General features: G+C 36.7%; 1 protein-coding gene and 1 pseudogene across 3 annotated transcripts in view; both read left to right on the plus strand.

Moving 5' to 3' along the window:
* CENPI (centromere protein I) overlaps positions 1-18558 on the plus strand; it is a 59614-nt gene that overhangs the window by 3064 nt on the left and 37992 nt on the right. For all 3 annotated transcript variants that reach the window (XR_004960645.1, XM_036271480.1, XM_036271479.1), the window contains exons 4-12: positions 4039-4157; positions 4769-4876; positions 10149-10197; positions 10476-10522; positions 14963-15052; positions 15372-15500; positions 15735-15902; positions 16052-16172; positions 18321-18412. Coding sequence is in view for 2 of the 3 variants with exons in the window: in XM_036271480.1 (XP_036127373.1) it covers positions 4039-4157; positions 4769-4876; positions 10149-10197; positions 10476-10522; positions 14963-15052; positions 15372-15500; positions 15735-15902; positions 16052-16172; positions 18321-18412 (923 nt within the window). In the remaining variant the exon portion in view is untranslated. The remainder of the gene's footprint in view (positions 1-4038; positions 4158-4768; positions 4877-10148; positions 10198-10475; positions 10523-14962; positions 15053-15371; positions 15501-15734; positions 15903-16051; positions 16173-18320; positions 18413-18558) is intronic.
* LOC118636786 lies at positions 4305-4405 on the plus strand (annotated as a pseudogene).

Raw genomic sequence — 18558 nt, forward strand, 5'->3', positions numbered from 1 at the left:
TACACGGGAGCCATTTTCAGTATTTCTTTTAAGAAGCATAGATATAATTTTTTAAAATTTTATTTCATTTATTTTATTTTTAAACTTATCTTTATTGTTGAATGTATTACAGATGCTCCCCCTTTTTCCCCCATTGATGCCTTCTCCCCCACTCCCACCCCCCTCCTACCTTCCCACACTATTGCCTGTGTTCATTGGTTATGCATGTAAGTTCTTTGGTTTATTTCTTTCAGCCCCCCCCCCCCTTCCTTTTAAGGTTCATCAGCCTAACAACCAATTTGTACTTCACCTTTTTGACCCATCCTCCCAGGCCCCTCCCATCTGGCAACTAAAAAAAAGTTCTCTATATCTATGAGTCTGTTAGAAGCATAGATATAATTTAAATAATGTTGCTGGAAAGCACCTTAAAAGATCACTTGATCTACTTCATTGACAGGTCCATGTTGATGCTGGCTCCATTCCAGCATCTATGACCTTAACAGTCAAGATGCTTTTTTTTGTACAATTGCTTCCTTTCCTGTCCTAAATTCATTTGGAATGGGCATGGGGGTGAGGTTCTTAGAAAGAAATAACATCTGACCAGTACTATTTTTACTTGAGAAAAATGTTTTAACCTACTCTCATTTACATTCAGACTTGGAAAATATTTTAGACACTGTACATCTTCATTTTAAAGGTGAGGAAACTGAGACCCAGAGTGGTTAAAGAGACTTGCTTAAATGTCAGTTAGAACTAGAGAATTCAGATCTCCTAACTCCCCTTATAGGGTTTATACACTGCTACTGGGTTTTCTACCTTTTTTTAAAAAAATAAGACAACTATCAAAACTGGATACTCTACATACCATTTCCTGGCCCTTGCATATTGTGTTCCTTTATGTATACCCTAGCATCATATTTACAGTGGTGTGTGTGTTTTAAAGCAACAACATATTAATAGCTGAATTCAGTATATGACTCGCAGTTATTTTAGTTCTCTGCTTTTACCTGATTAGTTCTCTGTGTTTTCCTAGAAAGTTAAATTTGATGTAATATAATGGGCTCTTCTTGTAAGTGGTTTCAGATGGTTTGGTTCCAATATCTTTCCAGGAATTTGTGTTTAACTGATAACTGTCTGTCAAGAACAATTCTTTCTTTCCCTTGTCCCCTTAAAACATGTATAGAATGTACAGATGTTTTCTGTTTTGGAATTTCTGTTTTCTTTTTTCTATATCTCAGAAATTAATGGTTAGAAGGCTTTTATGACATTTTTCAGGTCTGATGGCAAATGTACACCTCTTTTTAAATGCATTCTGCAGACTTAGAACTTGTATATATGATTTAAAAAACAATCTCTGGCTTTTTAGTCTAACTTTTAATTTTTCTATTAAGCCGGAATTTGTTGATGTCAAATGTGGCCTCCATAACTGCTTTTTACCCTTTTGGTTAAGTCTATGATATCCCCCACCACTACTAGATCTTTGTATGTAGTAGCTCTTTTGCTGAGTTGTAATGCATATTCAGGGGCAGGTGTGCTACAAATGTCATAATTAGGTGCAAAGAGACTTCCAGGGGTGGGGAACCTTTTTTCTACCAAGGGTTATTTGGATATTTGTAACATCATTCAAGGGCCATACAAAATTATCAACTTAAAACTTAGCCCGCTATCTTTGGTTGGGCTAATTTCGTGAGGCGTTTGATGTTAGCTGGTATTGATTTCATGGGCCATACCATAGACCGGACGTTCCTCACTCCTGCTATAAATGAATTTCAAAGTCATTGGGAAGTAAGAATACAGTCTGTATTGAAGTCCCTCTTTGAATTTAGTAAATGTGTAAAGTGTTAGTGGTCAGACTGTTTTAAACTTTAGAAGGGTTAGGGAATGGGGGTGTGGGAGAAAAGAGAAATAAAAACAAGGAACCACAGAGTGGAAAGCAGAGGTTTTTATTCTTATGATTCATTACCTGCCACCACTGCTTCCTTTCTTCTCCACGGAATGATGCAGTTGAAATTGATAGATATATTATTGCAGTTAGGTAAGATGAATAAATCTAGAGATCTAATGTGTTGCATGATGACTATAGTTAATAATACTGTATTGAATACTGGAAATTTGCTAAGAGTAGATTTCAGGTGCTCTTACCACACACAAAAAACTGGTAGCTATGTGAGGAGATAATATGTTAATTAGCCTGACTGTAATAGTCATTTCACTGTGTATATGTATATCATATCATGTCATGCATCTTAAATATATACAATTTTTATTTAAAAAATGAAGAGAAGTCTTCACTCTCAGGGGGGAAAAAAGACATCTATAAGATGTTTCTGAGAATGCTACTTACAAGCGAAGTTAAGAACAGTGTTATTTCAGTGAATGGATGTGATTAATGCACATGCCCAGATTGTGGGCCTGATCCCCAGTGGGGGGCATGTAGGAGGCGGCCAATTTATGTTCCCTCTCATCAATGTTTCTATCTCTCTTCTGTCCTCTCCCTTCCTCTCTCTGTAAAATCAATGAAGCAAAATAATTTAAAAAAACATTCACATATGTTTAAAGACATATGCAAGATGTTTTTAAGAATGTTACTTATGGGAGAAGATGAGAACAGTGTTATTATAATGAATGGAAGTGATTGCCACGCATTAAGGTATATAAAACAGTGGTTAAAGACACATGCATCTAAGATGTTTTTGAGAATTCTGTGTGCATGAGAAGTTGAGAATAGTGTTTCTTCAGTGAATGGTTATGATCACCACACAAGAATGCAAATAAAACAATGTTTTGATACAAAAAGAAATGTATGAGATACCTATTTTTAAAAATATTTTACTTTACTTTTTAATCCTCACCTGAGGACATGCTTAGAGAGAGGAAGGGAGAGAGAGAGAGAGAAAGGAGAGAGAGACATCAATGTGAGAGAGAAGTATCAATCGGCTGCCTTCCATACACTTCTCTACTGTGGATCAAACTTGCAGCCTAGGTATGTGTCCTGACCAGGAATCGAACTGGCAAACTTTTGGTGCATGGACGACGCTCAACCAACTGAGCCATTCCAGCCGGGCAATGAGATACCTATTTAATACTTGAAGCCTTAATAAGCAGAGTTTGATATAGGGTATATACTAAGCTATGTGCAACATCAATTCTCTTACTGGATGGGAAGGTGTCATGGAAGCCTGAGAGTATGATGGAAAAATTAGACTAATATAGACTATTACTGCCATCTAATTCCAAGAATAGCTGTTCCATTCTGCTATCCTGTTCACGTTTTTTTGAGGGGGGGTGGAGAATACAAAATATTTATTCTTAAATGTAGCAGCAGTCCATGTAAGATGTCTGTTGGTAGCTTTAAATAAATCAGAATCTATTGTGCCATTAAAAATAATAAAAGAATCATCTTTGAAATTTTCCTATGAGTAAATACTTTTTTTGAGGTATAATTCACATACCATAAAATTCACACTTTTGAAACATCCAATCCAGAGTGTTTTGGTTTTTTAAAAATATTCACAGCCCGACTGGTGTGGCTCAATAGTTGAACATCAACCCATGAACCAAGAGGTCACCAGTTCGATTCCCAGTCAGGGCACATGCCCAGGTTGTGGGTCCAATCCCCAGTGGGGGGCATGCAGGAGGCAGCCAGTTTATGTTCCCTCTCATCGATGTTTCTGTCTCTCTCCTTCTCCCTTCTTCTCTCTGTAAAATCAATAAAGAAAAATAATTTAAAAAAAAACCATTCACAAACTTGTGCAATCACTACTCTCTAATTCCCAAATATATCATCATCCCAAAAAGAAACCCTGAATTCATCCACCCTTTTAAAATAGAAATATTAGAGCCAAAGAATTTACTTTATATTTATATTAGAAGGTAAAGGTACATTTTTTTTTGGTTTCGAACCGTGTTTTGTAATGATAAGAGATGTCACAGATTACTCATGTTTTTTTTTATTGCTTTCAATAAAAAGTGAGATTCTTAGGACTAAGAGTGAATAATAGTAACGGAACAATCAAGATACTAAAATGCAGTTTAATTTAGAGTTTGTCTTCTCTCCAGGAAGTGCTGTAAACTCTCGGATACTGAGATGCATGATTCCAGCTACTCTAATATCAGAAGATTCTGTGGTTAAGGCGGTCTCCTGGCTTTGTGTTGGCAAGTGTTGTGGTAGCACCAAGGTAATCTTTTTAAACACTTTGATGATAAATCCTTCAGAACCACTTAAGGCAGGGGTGGAGAACCTTTTTTTCTGCCAAGGGCCATTTGGATATATATAACATCATTTGAAGGCCATACAAAATTATCAACTTAAAAATTAGCTTGCTGTACTCACTTCGGCAGCACATATACTAAAATTGGAATGATACAGAAAAGATTAGCATAGCCCCTGTGTAAGGGGCAAATTCATGAAGCGTCCCATATTTTTTAAAAAATTAGTTTGCTATATTTTATATTTGGTCAGGCTGATTTGGTGAGGCATGTGATGTTAGCTGGTATTGATTTCTCATGCCTTATATGGCCCATGGGCCAGACATTCCCCACTCCTGACTTAAGGGCTGGCAAGGAAGAGACACTTATAGAGTAATGACACTGGCCTTTTGTGCAAAGCCTATGGTTTTGGAACAGTATAGCTTGATGTAAGGACTCTGTTCAAACAGAAATTTTTACTGAGAGATAAAATCTATTATCCGGCTTTGTGCTAGGGGATTCTAAAACAGCTCTGGAGGTGAAATAAGTTCTTCTGTGCCAGTTATATTTCTCTAAAAATAAGCATTTTGTCTCTCAATAGGTACTTTTTTATCGTTGGCTGGTTGCAATGTTTGACTTCATCGATCACAAGGAGAAAATTAACTTGCTCTATGGCTTCTTCTTTGCTTCATTGCAAGATGATGCACTGGTAAGTAAAAATTGAACAGCATTATGCATCAATCAAATGGTATGTGCTTGTATATTGACGTACCACATGTGCTTCAACGTGCCATACAATGTGTTTTTCCTTACTTGTTTGAAAAGGTAGCAAACACAAAATATAAAGAATAACATTACACCCTTGCACCTCTCTCAGATTAACAAATATAAATATATTTTGATCATCACCTGAGGATATTTTTCCATTGATTTTCAGATAGAGTGGAAGGGAGGGGCAGAGAGAGTGAGAGAAACATCAATGTGAAAGAGACACATTCATTGGTTGCCTCCTGCAGACCCTGACTGGGGCCAGGGATCAAACCTTCAACAAAGGTATGTGCCCTTGATCGGGAATCGAACCTGCAACTTCAGTCTGTGGACAGTCACTCTAACCGCTGAGCCAAACTGGCCAGGGCTATAAATATTTTTTTTTTTACCATACTTGCTTTATGTCTTTCAAGGAAATAAAATATTACAAATATAATTAACTCTACACTGGAGACTCTGTGCTGATGGAGAGCAGTGATGTCCATCTTGTCCCTTTTATTTATTTATTTTTATTTTATTTTTTTTATCCTCACCCGAGGACATTTTTCCATTTTTTGTTCAGGTAGAGTGGGAGGGAGAGAAAGGAACAGAGAGAGAGAAACATCGATGTGAAAGGGACACATCGAGTGGCTGCCACCCGCACAACCGACCAGGGCCGGGGACAAACTGCAACCGAAGTACTTGCCCTTAGCGGGAACCGAACCCGGGTCTCTCAGGACCGCAGGCCGACGCTCTAACCGCTGAACCAAACCGGCCAGGGCTCCATCTTGTCCCTTTTAAACCACTTCCATGGGGTCCTTTGGGTTACTTACTCTGCATTTTCTTGATTAGCACTGCAAAATCCTCATCAGAATTAATGAGGAGAGGATTGCTTTTCATGAGATGCCAGTAGATTGATTTTGATTAAATGGCATAATTACTCCCATTGAAAACATTAATAATAACTCTGAGAAAACAATCTACTGTCCACCTGGAAAACTTTCAACAATCCTCTTTGCAGACCATGTGAACCGCTTATCTGACCAAATTTCTCTTATTTTAAAAAATTGACATTCCCATTTTGTTCATTGTATTGTACTAAACAATATAGAAGATTCAAAGTTTAGCAGAAGGTTTCTGTATTGTAAGGATTTATAATCCAGTTGGGGATTAAGGAAAGCATATAAAGTTAAATAACTCAAGAGTTAAATTATCAAAGACAATATATAATAGTGTTAGGATAATAATTGCTGAGATATTTCCAGGAAGGGAGAGAAAACTATAAGCCAGAGTGATTAGCAAAAGCATTATAAAGTGTATGGGTATTGAGCTGGGCCTTGACAATTGAATAGGATTTGATAAAAGGAAATGATGTAGCTATTCGGGGTCTTTTTTGGTTCAATATAAACTTTTGGAATATTTGTTCTAAATCTGAAATATGCCATTTATACTTCAACAGGGATTGCATTGAGTCTGTATATTGCTTTGGGTAGTAAGGACATTTTAATGATGTTGATTCTTCCAATCCATGCACATGGTATATGTTTCCACTTTTTTATATCTTCCTCTATTTCTTTTTTCAATGTCCTGTAGTTTTCTGAGAACAGATCTTTTACCTCCTTGGTTAAGTTTATTCCTAGGTGTCTTATTTTTTTGTCGTGGGAATGGTAAATGGGATTGTTTTTTTAGTTTCCCTTTCTGAGTATTCATTATCCGTGTATAAGAATGCCATCGATTTCTGGCTATTAATTTTGTATCCTGCTACTTTGTTGAATTTGTTTATTAAATCTAGTAGTTTTTTTTAATTTTTTTATCCTCACCTGAGGACATTTTTCGATATTTTGTTCAGATAGAGTGGGAGGGAGGGAGGGAGGGAGGGAGAGAGAGAGAGAGAGAGAGAGAGAGAGAGAGAGAAAGAAACATCGATGTGAAAGGGACACATCGAGTGCTCGCCACCCACACGACCCAACCAGGGTCGGGAACAAACTGCAACGGAGGTACGTGCCCTTAGCGGGAACCGAACCCGGGTCTCTCCAGACCGCAGGCCAACGTTCTAACCGCTCAGCCAAACCGGCCAGGGCAATCTAGTAGATTTTTGATGGAGTCTTTAGGGTTTTCTATGTACAATATCATGTCATCTGCAAATAATGACAGTTTCATTATTCAGTGAACATTGGCGTACAAGTATATATTCAATTCCTTGCTTTCCATTCTTTTGGATATATACCTAGGAATGGAATTGCTGTATCTCTATGTTTAGCATTTTGAGGAACCACCACAGTGGCTGTACCATTCTACCTTCCCACCAGTAGTGTATGAGGGTTCCAATTCATCACATCCTCACCAATACTTATTTATCTGACTTACTGATTGTATCCATCCTAGTGGGTATAGAGTGATATCTCATTGTGGTTTTGATTTGCATTCCTCTAATGATTAGTGATGTTGAACATCTTTTTATGTACTTATTGGTTATTTGTATATCTTCTATTCCAATCCTTTGCCCATTTATAAATTGGGTTACTTGTCTTTTTTTTTTTTTTTTTTTATTGGGTCGTAAGAGTTCTTTCTATATTTTAGATAGAAGTCCCTTACCAGATATCTGATTTATCTGGGAGGCGCAACTAAGCTGGAACCACTTTAAATTCTTTGCTTGAGGCCCTGGCCAGTTTGGCTCAGCAGTTAGAGCATTGGCCCATGGACCAAGGAGTTGCAGGTTCGATTTCGGTCAGGCGCACATACCTTGACTGCGGTTCCGTCCCCTGGCCCTGGTTGGGGTTGTGCGGGAGGCAACCAATCAATGTGTCTCTCTCACATCGATGTTTCTCTCTCTCTCTCTTCCCCTCCCACTCTTTCTGAAAATAAAAATGGAAATATATCCTCGGGTGAGGATTAAAAAAATAAAATAAAATAAATTCTTTGCTTGAGGTTTTCTTGTTTATATCACTAGTGTAAATTCAAACTGCAAATCTACATAGGGCCCAGCTTATGGTTATAAATTCTTGGGAGAAGCTTGTCCTGTAGTACACAAGAGTAGGTGAATGATGTTAGTATGTGTTTGACTCTTCCTTACTTTTGACATCTCTTTTAACCTTATATTCATTTTGTTCATAAACTGAACTAATTGCAATACAAATTAATTCTGTATTTATGCATACTTTGTAATAAAAATGGGAAATAATAAAGCATGCTTTTTCCTTTTGTATAATAACTCAATAAACAGTTCTAGGCAGGGACCACGCCTTTTATAACCCAAGTATTTGGTAACACAGTTCATGGCACACAGAATGTAAACTTCATAAGAGCAGACCTTTTTGTCTGTTTTATTCATTGCTCAATAAAATATTTGTTTTATGAGTGAATGAATGAGTAGGAAGTACTTATAAATATTTGTCAAATCAGTTGTGATATACTTGAGTAGTTTTCATGATGCTGACTAGAGAGTTTCTTGCTCAGCTGGAGGGAGAGAAGGGGCCTATTTTTTTTCTATTCTTTTAATCTATATTTTAAAAATACTTATTGGAGTATAATATACATATGGAAAATTGCATGAATCATAAGTGATCAGCTCAATTAATTTTTATAAACTGAACACATTTGTGCAACTATCACCCAGATCAAGAAGTAGGGAGCCTAACTTTTAAGAGCATTACTTCAGAAAAGTCATTTTCATATAATTTGGTGAGAGTTTGAGTCTGGAGTGACTCAAATATGGTGGTTAGCTGTTTTACAGACAGATAATTGTAAAGTCTTAGGTACATCTGACTTTTTCCTTTCTAGATATGATTAAAGGAGAATATCAGATGTCAGATTTCCTATGCTGTTGTTGCCTGGGCCAAGTGATTATGACACTCATTTTATACCCAACATGATAAATAGTGTTACTAATAGTTCATATTTTAGGGATGTGAGACAATGAGTTTTTACTGAAAGTTACTGTAGTTCGTGTCAAATATGGCAGATGTGTCATAATATGTATTCTTCCCTTTAGAAAAGGATCCTATATCTAAATTCATTCTTCTTATAAGTACGTCCAAGAGTCTTTCTGAATCCATTGTTAAGAAGCAATATGAAATGCCATACTTTAGACTTTAAACTTTAGAGTCATGACTACCAAAATACAAGTTTGTTTTTAAAAAAGCCTTCTCTAGCCCTGACTGGTTTAACTCAGCGGGTAGAGCGTTGGACCTGCGGTCCAGAGAGACCCAGGTTCAGTTCCCCCTAAGGGCATGTACCTCGGTTGCAGTTTGTCCCCGGCCCTGGTTGGGTCGTGTGGGTGGCAACCACTCGATGTGTCCCTTTCACATTGATGTTTCTCTCTCTCTCTCTCTCTCTCTCTCTCTCTCTCTCCCTCCCACTCTATCTGAACAAAAAATGGAAAAATTTCCTCGGGTGAGGACAAAAAAAAAAAAAAGCCTTCTGTAGCCCCATTAGATAATTTATTTTTAAATTTCCTAACATCTAGAGCAGGTTTTCGCAGATTTTTTTTCTTAAAGGGCTAGGTAGTAAATATTTAGGTTTGAAGGTCATACTTTCTCTGCCACAACTACTCACTCTGCTGGTGTAGTGAAAGCAGCTATAGATAATACATAAAGGAATGAGTGTGGCTGTGTTCCAATAAAATTGATTTACAAAAACAGGTGCAGCAGAGTTTGCTGACCCCTGATCTAAAATAAAGCCTTGACAAGTGGACACTAAAAATGAAATTGTATAAGGGAACCCATCATTCAGTAATATAAGTAACACATTTATTGAGTGTGTGCTCTTTGCCAAACCCAGGACTAAATGGTAATTAAATTATGGTATTATATCCACTCACTGGAATGTTACGATCATTGAAAATGATCACTTTGAAGACCAAATAATATGGGAAAATGCTTTTAAGTGGGAATTCATGATAAAAGTTTTAAGTTTATATCTTAATAAATATGGACTTCTAGAAGGAATTTATGAATTTGTGTTAGGTAGAAGTTTTTCTATATTTCAGACTGTCTGCAATGTTTTTATATACCAAAAATAATTTTAAAATGGCATCAGGAGATATCAATTAAAACTGTTGTTTTTAATCACTACTGTGTAGTATGAAAAAGAGAAGCTTTGCAAAACTATTATTCAGTGATGTCCCCAGGCCTTTTTACTTAATCATATAAGATTGACATTTGAGGAGAATGTATTGTTCTGTTCAAGATGTATTGTCATTTCTCTCTTTTTAACATTTTTTTCTCTTTTAACAGTGCCCTTATGTCTGCCATTTCTTATATTTACTTACCAAAAAAGAGAATGGTGAGCATTTTTATTCCAGTTATATTACTTTCACTCTGTGGAATTAGCATTTGTATTGGCCTTTATAAAGTTAACTATTAGCATTAGTTCTGTGACAGGATTTTGTAGGAATTGCTTTTTAGTACTTTTATCTAAGAGCATCTGCTTAATGGCTTAACTGAATAGGGTGTTTATATGCTTGATGTGTTATAAGAAGAAACTGTATGAGCTACATTGGGTTCTTTTTATTGTAAATCACATGCATAGTACTTTTTTGTTTTGTTTTTTACCTTTACTAGTCAAACCATTTCGCGTGAGAAAACTGCTTGATCTTCAGGCGAAAATGGTGAGTACCAAAAAGACCCAAAACTAGCCAGTGTATTGGGCTAGGCTTTGGGGGTATAAAATGGAATGAGTCATTACCTTCAAGAACTTATTGCCCGGGCAACTCAGTCAACAAAATAAAACAAAATCAAACTGGGGACAAGGAGAAGTGGTGATGCTAGAGAGAAATTTTATGGTATGAATAGGATTTAACTAGGCCAAGAAGGAAGAGCAGCACATTCCTGACAGAAGGAACAGCATGAGCAAAAACGTATAGATGTAAAACAGCAGAAACTGTTTAGGGAACTGGGTTGGTATGGCCGGGAAATAAGTGTCAGGGAGTAGTCAGAAACAACTACTTTATTTTATTGAAATAAAGTGACCAGTTTATTTTTTGTGTGGATGTGATCTAGGAAAGCATTCTTTTCTGGATACTTAAACTTCAGTATATTCCCTGACAGCTCGCTTGTATTGTTATTTCCACTATACCTGCCAGGCAACAGAAGTCTGTGAAGCTTTGGATATAAAACAATAGGAAGTTCTAGTGCTTTGCCTAATTGCTGCAACCTGCAGGACCTACCCAAAGACATTCAAATTTAATGAAAAACACAAACACATGTGCACATTTGTGCTTCTCCAGTGTGAGGTTTCCTGTTAGTACAATTCAATGATTGTTCTTGTTTTATAGCTTCTTGTTTTGGTTCTACGAGTACAATATCTTCTCTTAGCTCTGAGAGGATATTAATGACAACTTTTCATCCAAATTGAATTTCACTTCACATTAATAGCAATTGTGAAAAAGTTGTACTTTTTTTCCTGTGTTAATAGCAAAACATTTCAACAGAATTAGAAAATTCTTACCATAAATAAAATCTTGCTGGTTTGTATTAACTGAAATAGTGTATGTTCAGGTGTATGATTTAGTACATGATTGTCTAAAAATTTTAAATCCAAACATTCACTGTATGGCTTCATTATTAACATTATATACAGTACATTACTAAATTATCCCATTATCAATGCCCATGTATAAAGATGCATTCATAAAATTGTTTTGATTAGCTGGATTTTGTTAAATTTGTTCAAGTCCAATAATATGAAACCAAGAAGACATAGCCATGCTCACATGTAACCGAATATATATAATGGTAACAGCCATAGTCAGCACACAAGAACAGATACACTGGATATGTGAATTTCTGGTACCTGTAAAGGCATGTATCCATGCCCCATAACTCCTGATTGATCCATGGAGGAAACAAAACGCAGAAATTGTCTTTCTAGTGGCAAGCATGACTGGTAGGAAGCAGAGCAGGTATGTTGTTAATTTACACACACCAGGGCCTATTGAGAGCAATCTTTGGAACAGGAAGGGGAAGTTAGGTGGGGTTGGTGAGGATTATTTCTGGGATTCTCCCTCTACCAGGCATGAACTTGTATGTCTCAGGCTGTGATTTTTTTTTTAATGTTCCCAGATTTGTCTCTTTTTCCTCAGAGTTCCTTTCTTCAGTTTAGTTCCTTTCACGGTAGAGGCTTTTCTCTTATGCCTAGTAAACCTTGTTAGTTCATATTTAATAATAAAACACTAAAATGGTGATTGGAAACTTGTGTGTGTGAACAGGACTTGTTCATTGTCAGATCTTAATATTTCTTTCATTGTGTCACTTTTCCCAGAGAGGAATTCTGTCTCTCCTGCCTAGGCGTTGTATTAGTCAGGCTTCTCCAGAGAAACAGAACCAATAGGATGTGTGTGTGTGTGTTTATACACACACAAAGATAAATTTATTATTTATTATAAGGAATTGGCTCACATGATTATGGAGGCTAGCAAGTCCAAAATCTGCAGGGTAGGCCAGAAGGCTGGAGACCCAGGAGAGCTGATGATCTAGTTTGAGTCCAAAAGCAGTCTGCTGGGGAATTCTCTTTCTTCTGGGAGGTTGGTCTTTTTGTTCTATATAGGCCTTCAACTGATTGAACAAGGCCCACCTACATTATGGAGGGCAATCTGCTTTACTCAAAGTCCATTGATTTAAAAGTAGATAATCCAAAACACCTTTACAGAAACACCCAGAATAACGTTTGACCAAATATCTGGGCACCCCATAGCCCAGCCAAGTTGACACATAAAATCAACCATCACAGGGATAGGAACTGGCTATTAGAACTCTGGAACATAAGCAAGGGGTGGAGAGAGGTCCTGGTACACCCTTCCTCTATTGTGTTTCTTCAGAGAGTAAAACCCTTATGTTTGCCTACAAGTGTAGTGAAGGAATTTAGGGTTCTAACTACTTCTTTGGTAGGCTTTCGACCATTCCTATTTTTTGCCCCTCTTGCAGCTCCACTTTTCAGAGGTATCTGGTTCCACAAATTCCTGTCTTCCTGGGAGTTCTCAAGCATGGATCTACTGCTTTTGAGACTTTTTTCTGTTTCTGCCTTAGGCTTCATTTTCTCTGTTCTGTTAAGTTGGTTACTATTTGTTCATCTTTATTCTGGGTTTCAAAATCTTGTTGAGATCTCATTTGCTGTTGTCTCCTCTCTTGTTCTCTTTGAACTTGTGCTTTATGCTTTTTTCATTTCTTTACTTTTTAGTAGGGCTTTGGGAGAACCCAGAGTTAAACACATATGTTCAATATGCCATGTTTAACTGAAAATTTCTCCTTTTTTTAAAAAAGGGAGTGTTGCCCTGACCGGTTTTGGTCAGCGGTTAGAGTGTCGGCCTGGGTTCGGTTCCTGCTGGGGGCGCGTGCCTCGGTTGCAGTTTGTCCCCAGCCCTGGTTGGGTCCTGTGGGTGGCGGCCACTCAATGTGTCCCTTTCATGTCGATGTTTCTCTCTCCCTCTCTCCCTCCCACTCTATCTGAACAGGATGTCGAGGGGTGTCCTCAGGTGAGGATAGAAAAAATAAAAATAAAAAAGAGAGTGTTAACTTTTTTTTTCTTTTTCTTTTATTTATTTATTTATTTTTTTGTTACAGATGTTTCTCCTTTTTTACCCCATTGACACCCTCCTCCCCATCCCCCCAACCCCATCCCCGGCTTTGTTGTCCATGTCCATTGGTTATGCATATATGCATATAAGTTCTGTGATTTATCTCTTCCCTCCCCCCACCACCCCTTCTTCTGAGGGTTGTCAGTCTGTACCCCAGTTTCACATCTCTGGGTCTACCCTATTCCTCAGACTGTTATGTTCATTATATTCCACAAATAAGTGAGATCATGTGGTATTTGTCTTTTTCTGCTTGGTTTGTTTCGCTTAGGATAATACTTTCCAGGTCCCTCCATGTCATCTCAAAGGATAAGAGATCTTTCTTTCTTACAGCTGCATAGTACTCTATTGTGTATATGTACCACAGCTTTTTTATTCATTCGTCTACTGATGGACACTTGGGCTGTTTCCAGATCTTAGCTATTGTAAATAGCTATGAACATGGGGGTACATATACTCTTTCTGATTGGTGTTTCAGGCTTCTTAGGGTATATTCCTAGAAGTGGGATCACTGGGTCAAATGGCAGTTCAATTTTTAATTTTTTGAGGTAACACCATTAACTTTTTTTTAACAACAGAGATAGGTTTAGTTAAGTAGCCAGTAAATTCTAAAGTTCTCTTCACTTCTGAATATTTGCTCTATCAAAAACCATTTCAACTGAAAGCAAACACTCTGATACTAATTGATATGAGTAGAGAGATCAGAAGATATTTTGGTATAGATAAATGGGGCCATTTTGGTTTTGCTAAAATAAATTTAATTTCAAGAAGCTGTTATAAAATAGGAATATTGTATTTCTAAGCCTCATTTTCTACCTTCCTAATTTGTACAATATTTGATTCAACAAAATTGTACTATGATAAAGTAATTTGGTTACTTCGTTGGAATTCATTTTAGTGGTATGCTATCTCTGGATAGCCAGATATATTAAACGTGTATCCAGCAGTAATGATTTCTTTCATTGTAAAATTAATGTTTTTGCTAAGACTTATTTCAGTTATAGGAAGCAGCTTGGCTGCTACATACCCATTGCTCGATTTCCTAATCAATTTTTCAGGAATTATGATAATGTATTAATATTTTCATTGTTCTATTTTCTTGGTTTCCCTTTTTGTCTTCCCACCTTCTTGTTCAAATCAAGAATGAGTGAACTTTGAGTCCTGAATATGCTACCAGTGCTATGTTAGCAGGTATCACTGGTCAGTTTAAGGCATAGGCAAAGAAGAAGAGAGAAAATATAAGGAAGAAGTAAAATAGAAGGAAAGGTCATAAAAGAGAAGATAACAGATTGGCGAGGGTTGTTTTATGATCGTTGATTTAAATGCCTGGTTATTCATTCCTTGATTTTCTATAGCATCTTCCTATGGTGATATTGCATAGTAAAATTAGGAACTGGATATATATTTAATCTGTTTATTTTATTGTTACTCTTCTTTCTTGTTGACCACAGAATTGAAAACTCTTATTTTATTTCACAGGGAAAGCAGCCTTATCTCCATGCTTTGTTGTCGCTGTATAAGTTCTTTGCTCCCACTTTGATTTCTATATCTTTGCCTGTAAAGAAGAAGGTAAGGGATTAAGGAGTGATAAGTCATATTAAGGTTGAAATATGTTATTTTATGTTTATTTACAAATTTGGACTGAAATGTTCACTGCATACTGTATTGTGGTACTGTTTCTGGGATTTTTTTTAGGGATTGGCACTTCATTTTGATTCAATTTGATGTATTTAATAGATTCTTGATAAGTAAAAAATCTTTAAGTGGATTTGCATGGGTGCAAAGTATTTTGCAATCAATATACTTTCAATTAATGAAGAGTTTTAGATTTTATGTTGCTTCAACTTATGGGTACCTACTCTCATGTATTTTATATCAAAATTTATAGATCTATTTTAAGAATTCAGAGAATCTGTGGAAGACCGCTCTAGTTGCTGTGAGGCAGAGGAATCAGGGGCCTTCTCCAGAACCTCTGAAGCTGATGTTAGGTCCAGATAATGTCCGTCCTGGAAAAAGAGTAAGTATCTAAAACCTCAAATGACTTTGCAAGGCCTTCTTTTATTAAATCCAAACAACAACCATTCAGATGTTGGAAGAGATTATAAATATTTATACGTTTTTATTACCCGGGATTCTATGCAAACCACATTCAGACTCCATTCACTGAAACACCTTAACAACTGCTTTTACATTCATAGTTTGTAGTCTGTTTAGTTTATTGATAGATTATTTTATTGTCTTTCTTCTTTAGAAATGGAATTCTCACTCGCTTATACCAGTGCTAAATTCCAGTAGCCACAGTAAAGAATATGAAACAAAAGGGATGAGTCTTTCTGATTATCTCAGTAGGAATAGAGCATTTCCGGTAGATCAGCTTAAGACCTTCCCTCAACTCTTACAGAACATTCATTGCTTAGAGGTATGTGACTGGACCATGTGCCGATTTTGCATTTTCCATTTGCTCCTCATGGTCTTTCTTTTTGTTATATATTTCCTATCTGATGATTTACTTGTTACTCTGATCTACTTTTTACATACTTAAGTTGACCGATTGCTCTATCTTTGTAGCTGCCTTCTCAGATGGGTGCGGTGCTGAACAGCTCTCTGCTACTTCACTATATTAATTGTGTCAGAGATGAATCACTCTTATTGAGGCTCTATCATTGGTTGAGTCAAACATTACAAGAAGGTAAATATTGATGCTTAAAAGTTGGATGATTAAGGGAGGAACAAGATAGTTTACAAATGAGTTTCTTTTATAAGGGTGCCAGATTCTAGACAGGAGGAGCCTTCATATGCCGTAATTATTTCTTGGATAATAATCATATTCACAGCCTCACAGCCTAAATGCTTCCATTGTTATAATTATAAAGGCAATAATAAAGGAGGTGTGTTAAGGAAATACTGCTACCAAACTCACTAGGTGTCTCCACTTGATGACCATCACAATCCAAGGCCTCTTTATCTTCGTATGTCCAGAAACTTGGCATTAAGCTCCCAGAACCTATGGATCAATGCTAACCAAACTCAGAGTAGACTTGCATAAGCCAGAATATCACATTTCATGCTAGAAGTGATTCTGGTGACCAGAGTGTTCATGTCTGCCAACTAGACTATCCCCTGTCTGTTATGAGTATACATGGGAACCAAATTAGTCATTAGATTTCTTAATTATAGAATTGAAGGAAAGGGCACTGAGGGAGTTTTTCATCTAGGCCATAGTAAATCCTGATCATTTGATTCCTCCAAGGGAGTCAGTTTCTCTAAAGAGTATTTTCTTTACCAGATTGTCTCTTTCCTGAATATAAGCAACTCCTGACTCTTTAAGTGTTTAAAAGTTGGTTTTAGTCTGTTCTAGGTTAACTCTCCTTTTACTACTTGGAATCTTTCTTTAGGCAGGATATGATACAGTTTATTAGATTTCCATGTACTAAAGTTCTACCACTCTTATATTACTCTCAACTCACCCTAATTGAAGTTCAGGGCATTCATAAATTTATTTATTTATTTAAACAAGTGTTTTTAATGTTTTATATAATCTTGGAACTGCGGTTGCTTAATAAGTGGACAATTTCCATATGAAAAGAAAAGTAATATTAAGACTTTTTAATTTTACTCTTCCTGAAAGTGGCTTAAGGTGACCTCTGAAAATGGTTCATTATTCACTTGACCCAGAAAACCCCACAAAGTCATGCATATCAAGAAGATCAAACCTTTGTGTTCACTTAAAGAACATTCATGAAACTGCCCAGGCCATCAAGGGTATTTGAAAAGCCACCGAGTATCTGAAGGATGTCACTACAGCAGCAATGTGTGCCATTCTGTTGCTACAGTGGTGGAGTTGGTAGGTGTGCCCAGGCCAAACAGTGGGGCTGGACACAGGGTCGGTGGCCCAAAAAGAGTATTGAATTTTTGCTGTACATGCGTATAAATGCAGAGAGTAATGCTGAACTTAAGAGTTTAGTTATAGATTTTCTAGTCATTGAGCACATCCAGGTGAACAAAGCTCCCAAGATGCGGCATAAAACTTACAGAGCCTGTGGGCAGATTAACCGATACATGAGCTCTCCTCGCCACACAGAAATGATCCTACTGAAAAAAGCAGGTTGTTCTAAACCAAAGATGAGGTTGCACAGAAGAAAAAGATAGCCCAGAAGAAACTGAAGAAACAAAAATTTATGGCCCAGGAGTAAATTCAACATAAAATAAATACTAATAAAATTTTTTCCCTTTATTGATTTTAGAGAGAGAGGAAGTGAGAGGGAGAGACAGAAACATCTATGAGAAAGAACATCGACTGGCCGCCTCCTCCATGCCCCCCAGTGGCGATCGGGCCCACAACCTGGGCATGTGCCCTGACCAGGAATCCAACCAGCAACCTTTTGGTTCATGGGTCGATGCTCAACCACTGAGCCACACCGGCCAGACAATAAATACTAATAAAAGTAAAAGCAGGAAAAAAAAAAAAGTTTTTAAATTTTAAAAATGTTTAAATACTAGCTAGTCATGGTTTTTAAAAATTCAAACAATAGAAAAATGAGGACATTCATAAATTTAAATTCATACGTTTAGAGATCATTATGTGACATAAAGCTAGTCACAATTATTATATGTGAATTTTAGCAGTATATTTTTTCACTATATTATTGAGGAACATCTCACTGTCACCTCCACATACCTGTTGCACTTTATAGTGTGAATTGGCTAGGGGGTATGAGAGTGATCGCTTGTTTATATTTGTCATTTATTTGTTACCTTTTAGAGTTATGGTAATTAAGTTTTATGTAGTTTTTACTGCTGTGCAGCCTGATGCTCATGTTTAATGTTTCTGCACTAGAATGTATTTGGTACAAGGTGAATAATTATGAATGTGAAAAGGAATTTACCAACTTCCTGGACACTGTCATCAAGGCAGAGTGCTTCTTACAAGTAAGATTCCACTTGCACACACTCCACCACTTCTTACTAAATTTTATTTGGTTATCTATTGAAAACCTTTATCTTTAGTGCTCAACATCTTTTGTAAATAATATTTGTTCAATTCAAAACTCATTATAAATAGAGCCTAGTTGAAT

The sequence above is a fragment of the Molossus molossus genome, unplaced genomic scaffold (genome assembly GCF_014108415.1).
Source record: "Molossus molossus isolate mMolMol1 unplaced genomic scaffold, mMolMol1.p scaffold_m16_p_2, whole genome shotgun sequence".
NCBI classification, from domain to species: Eukaryota; Metazoa; Chordata; class Mammalia; order Chiroptera; family Molossidae; genus Molossus; species Molossus molossus.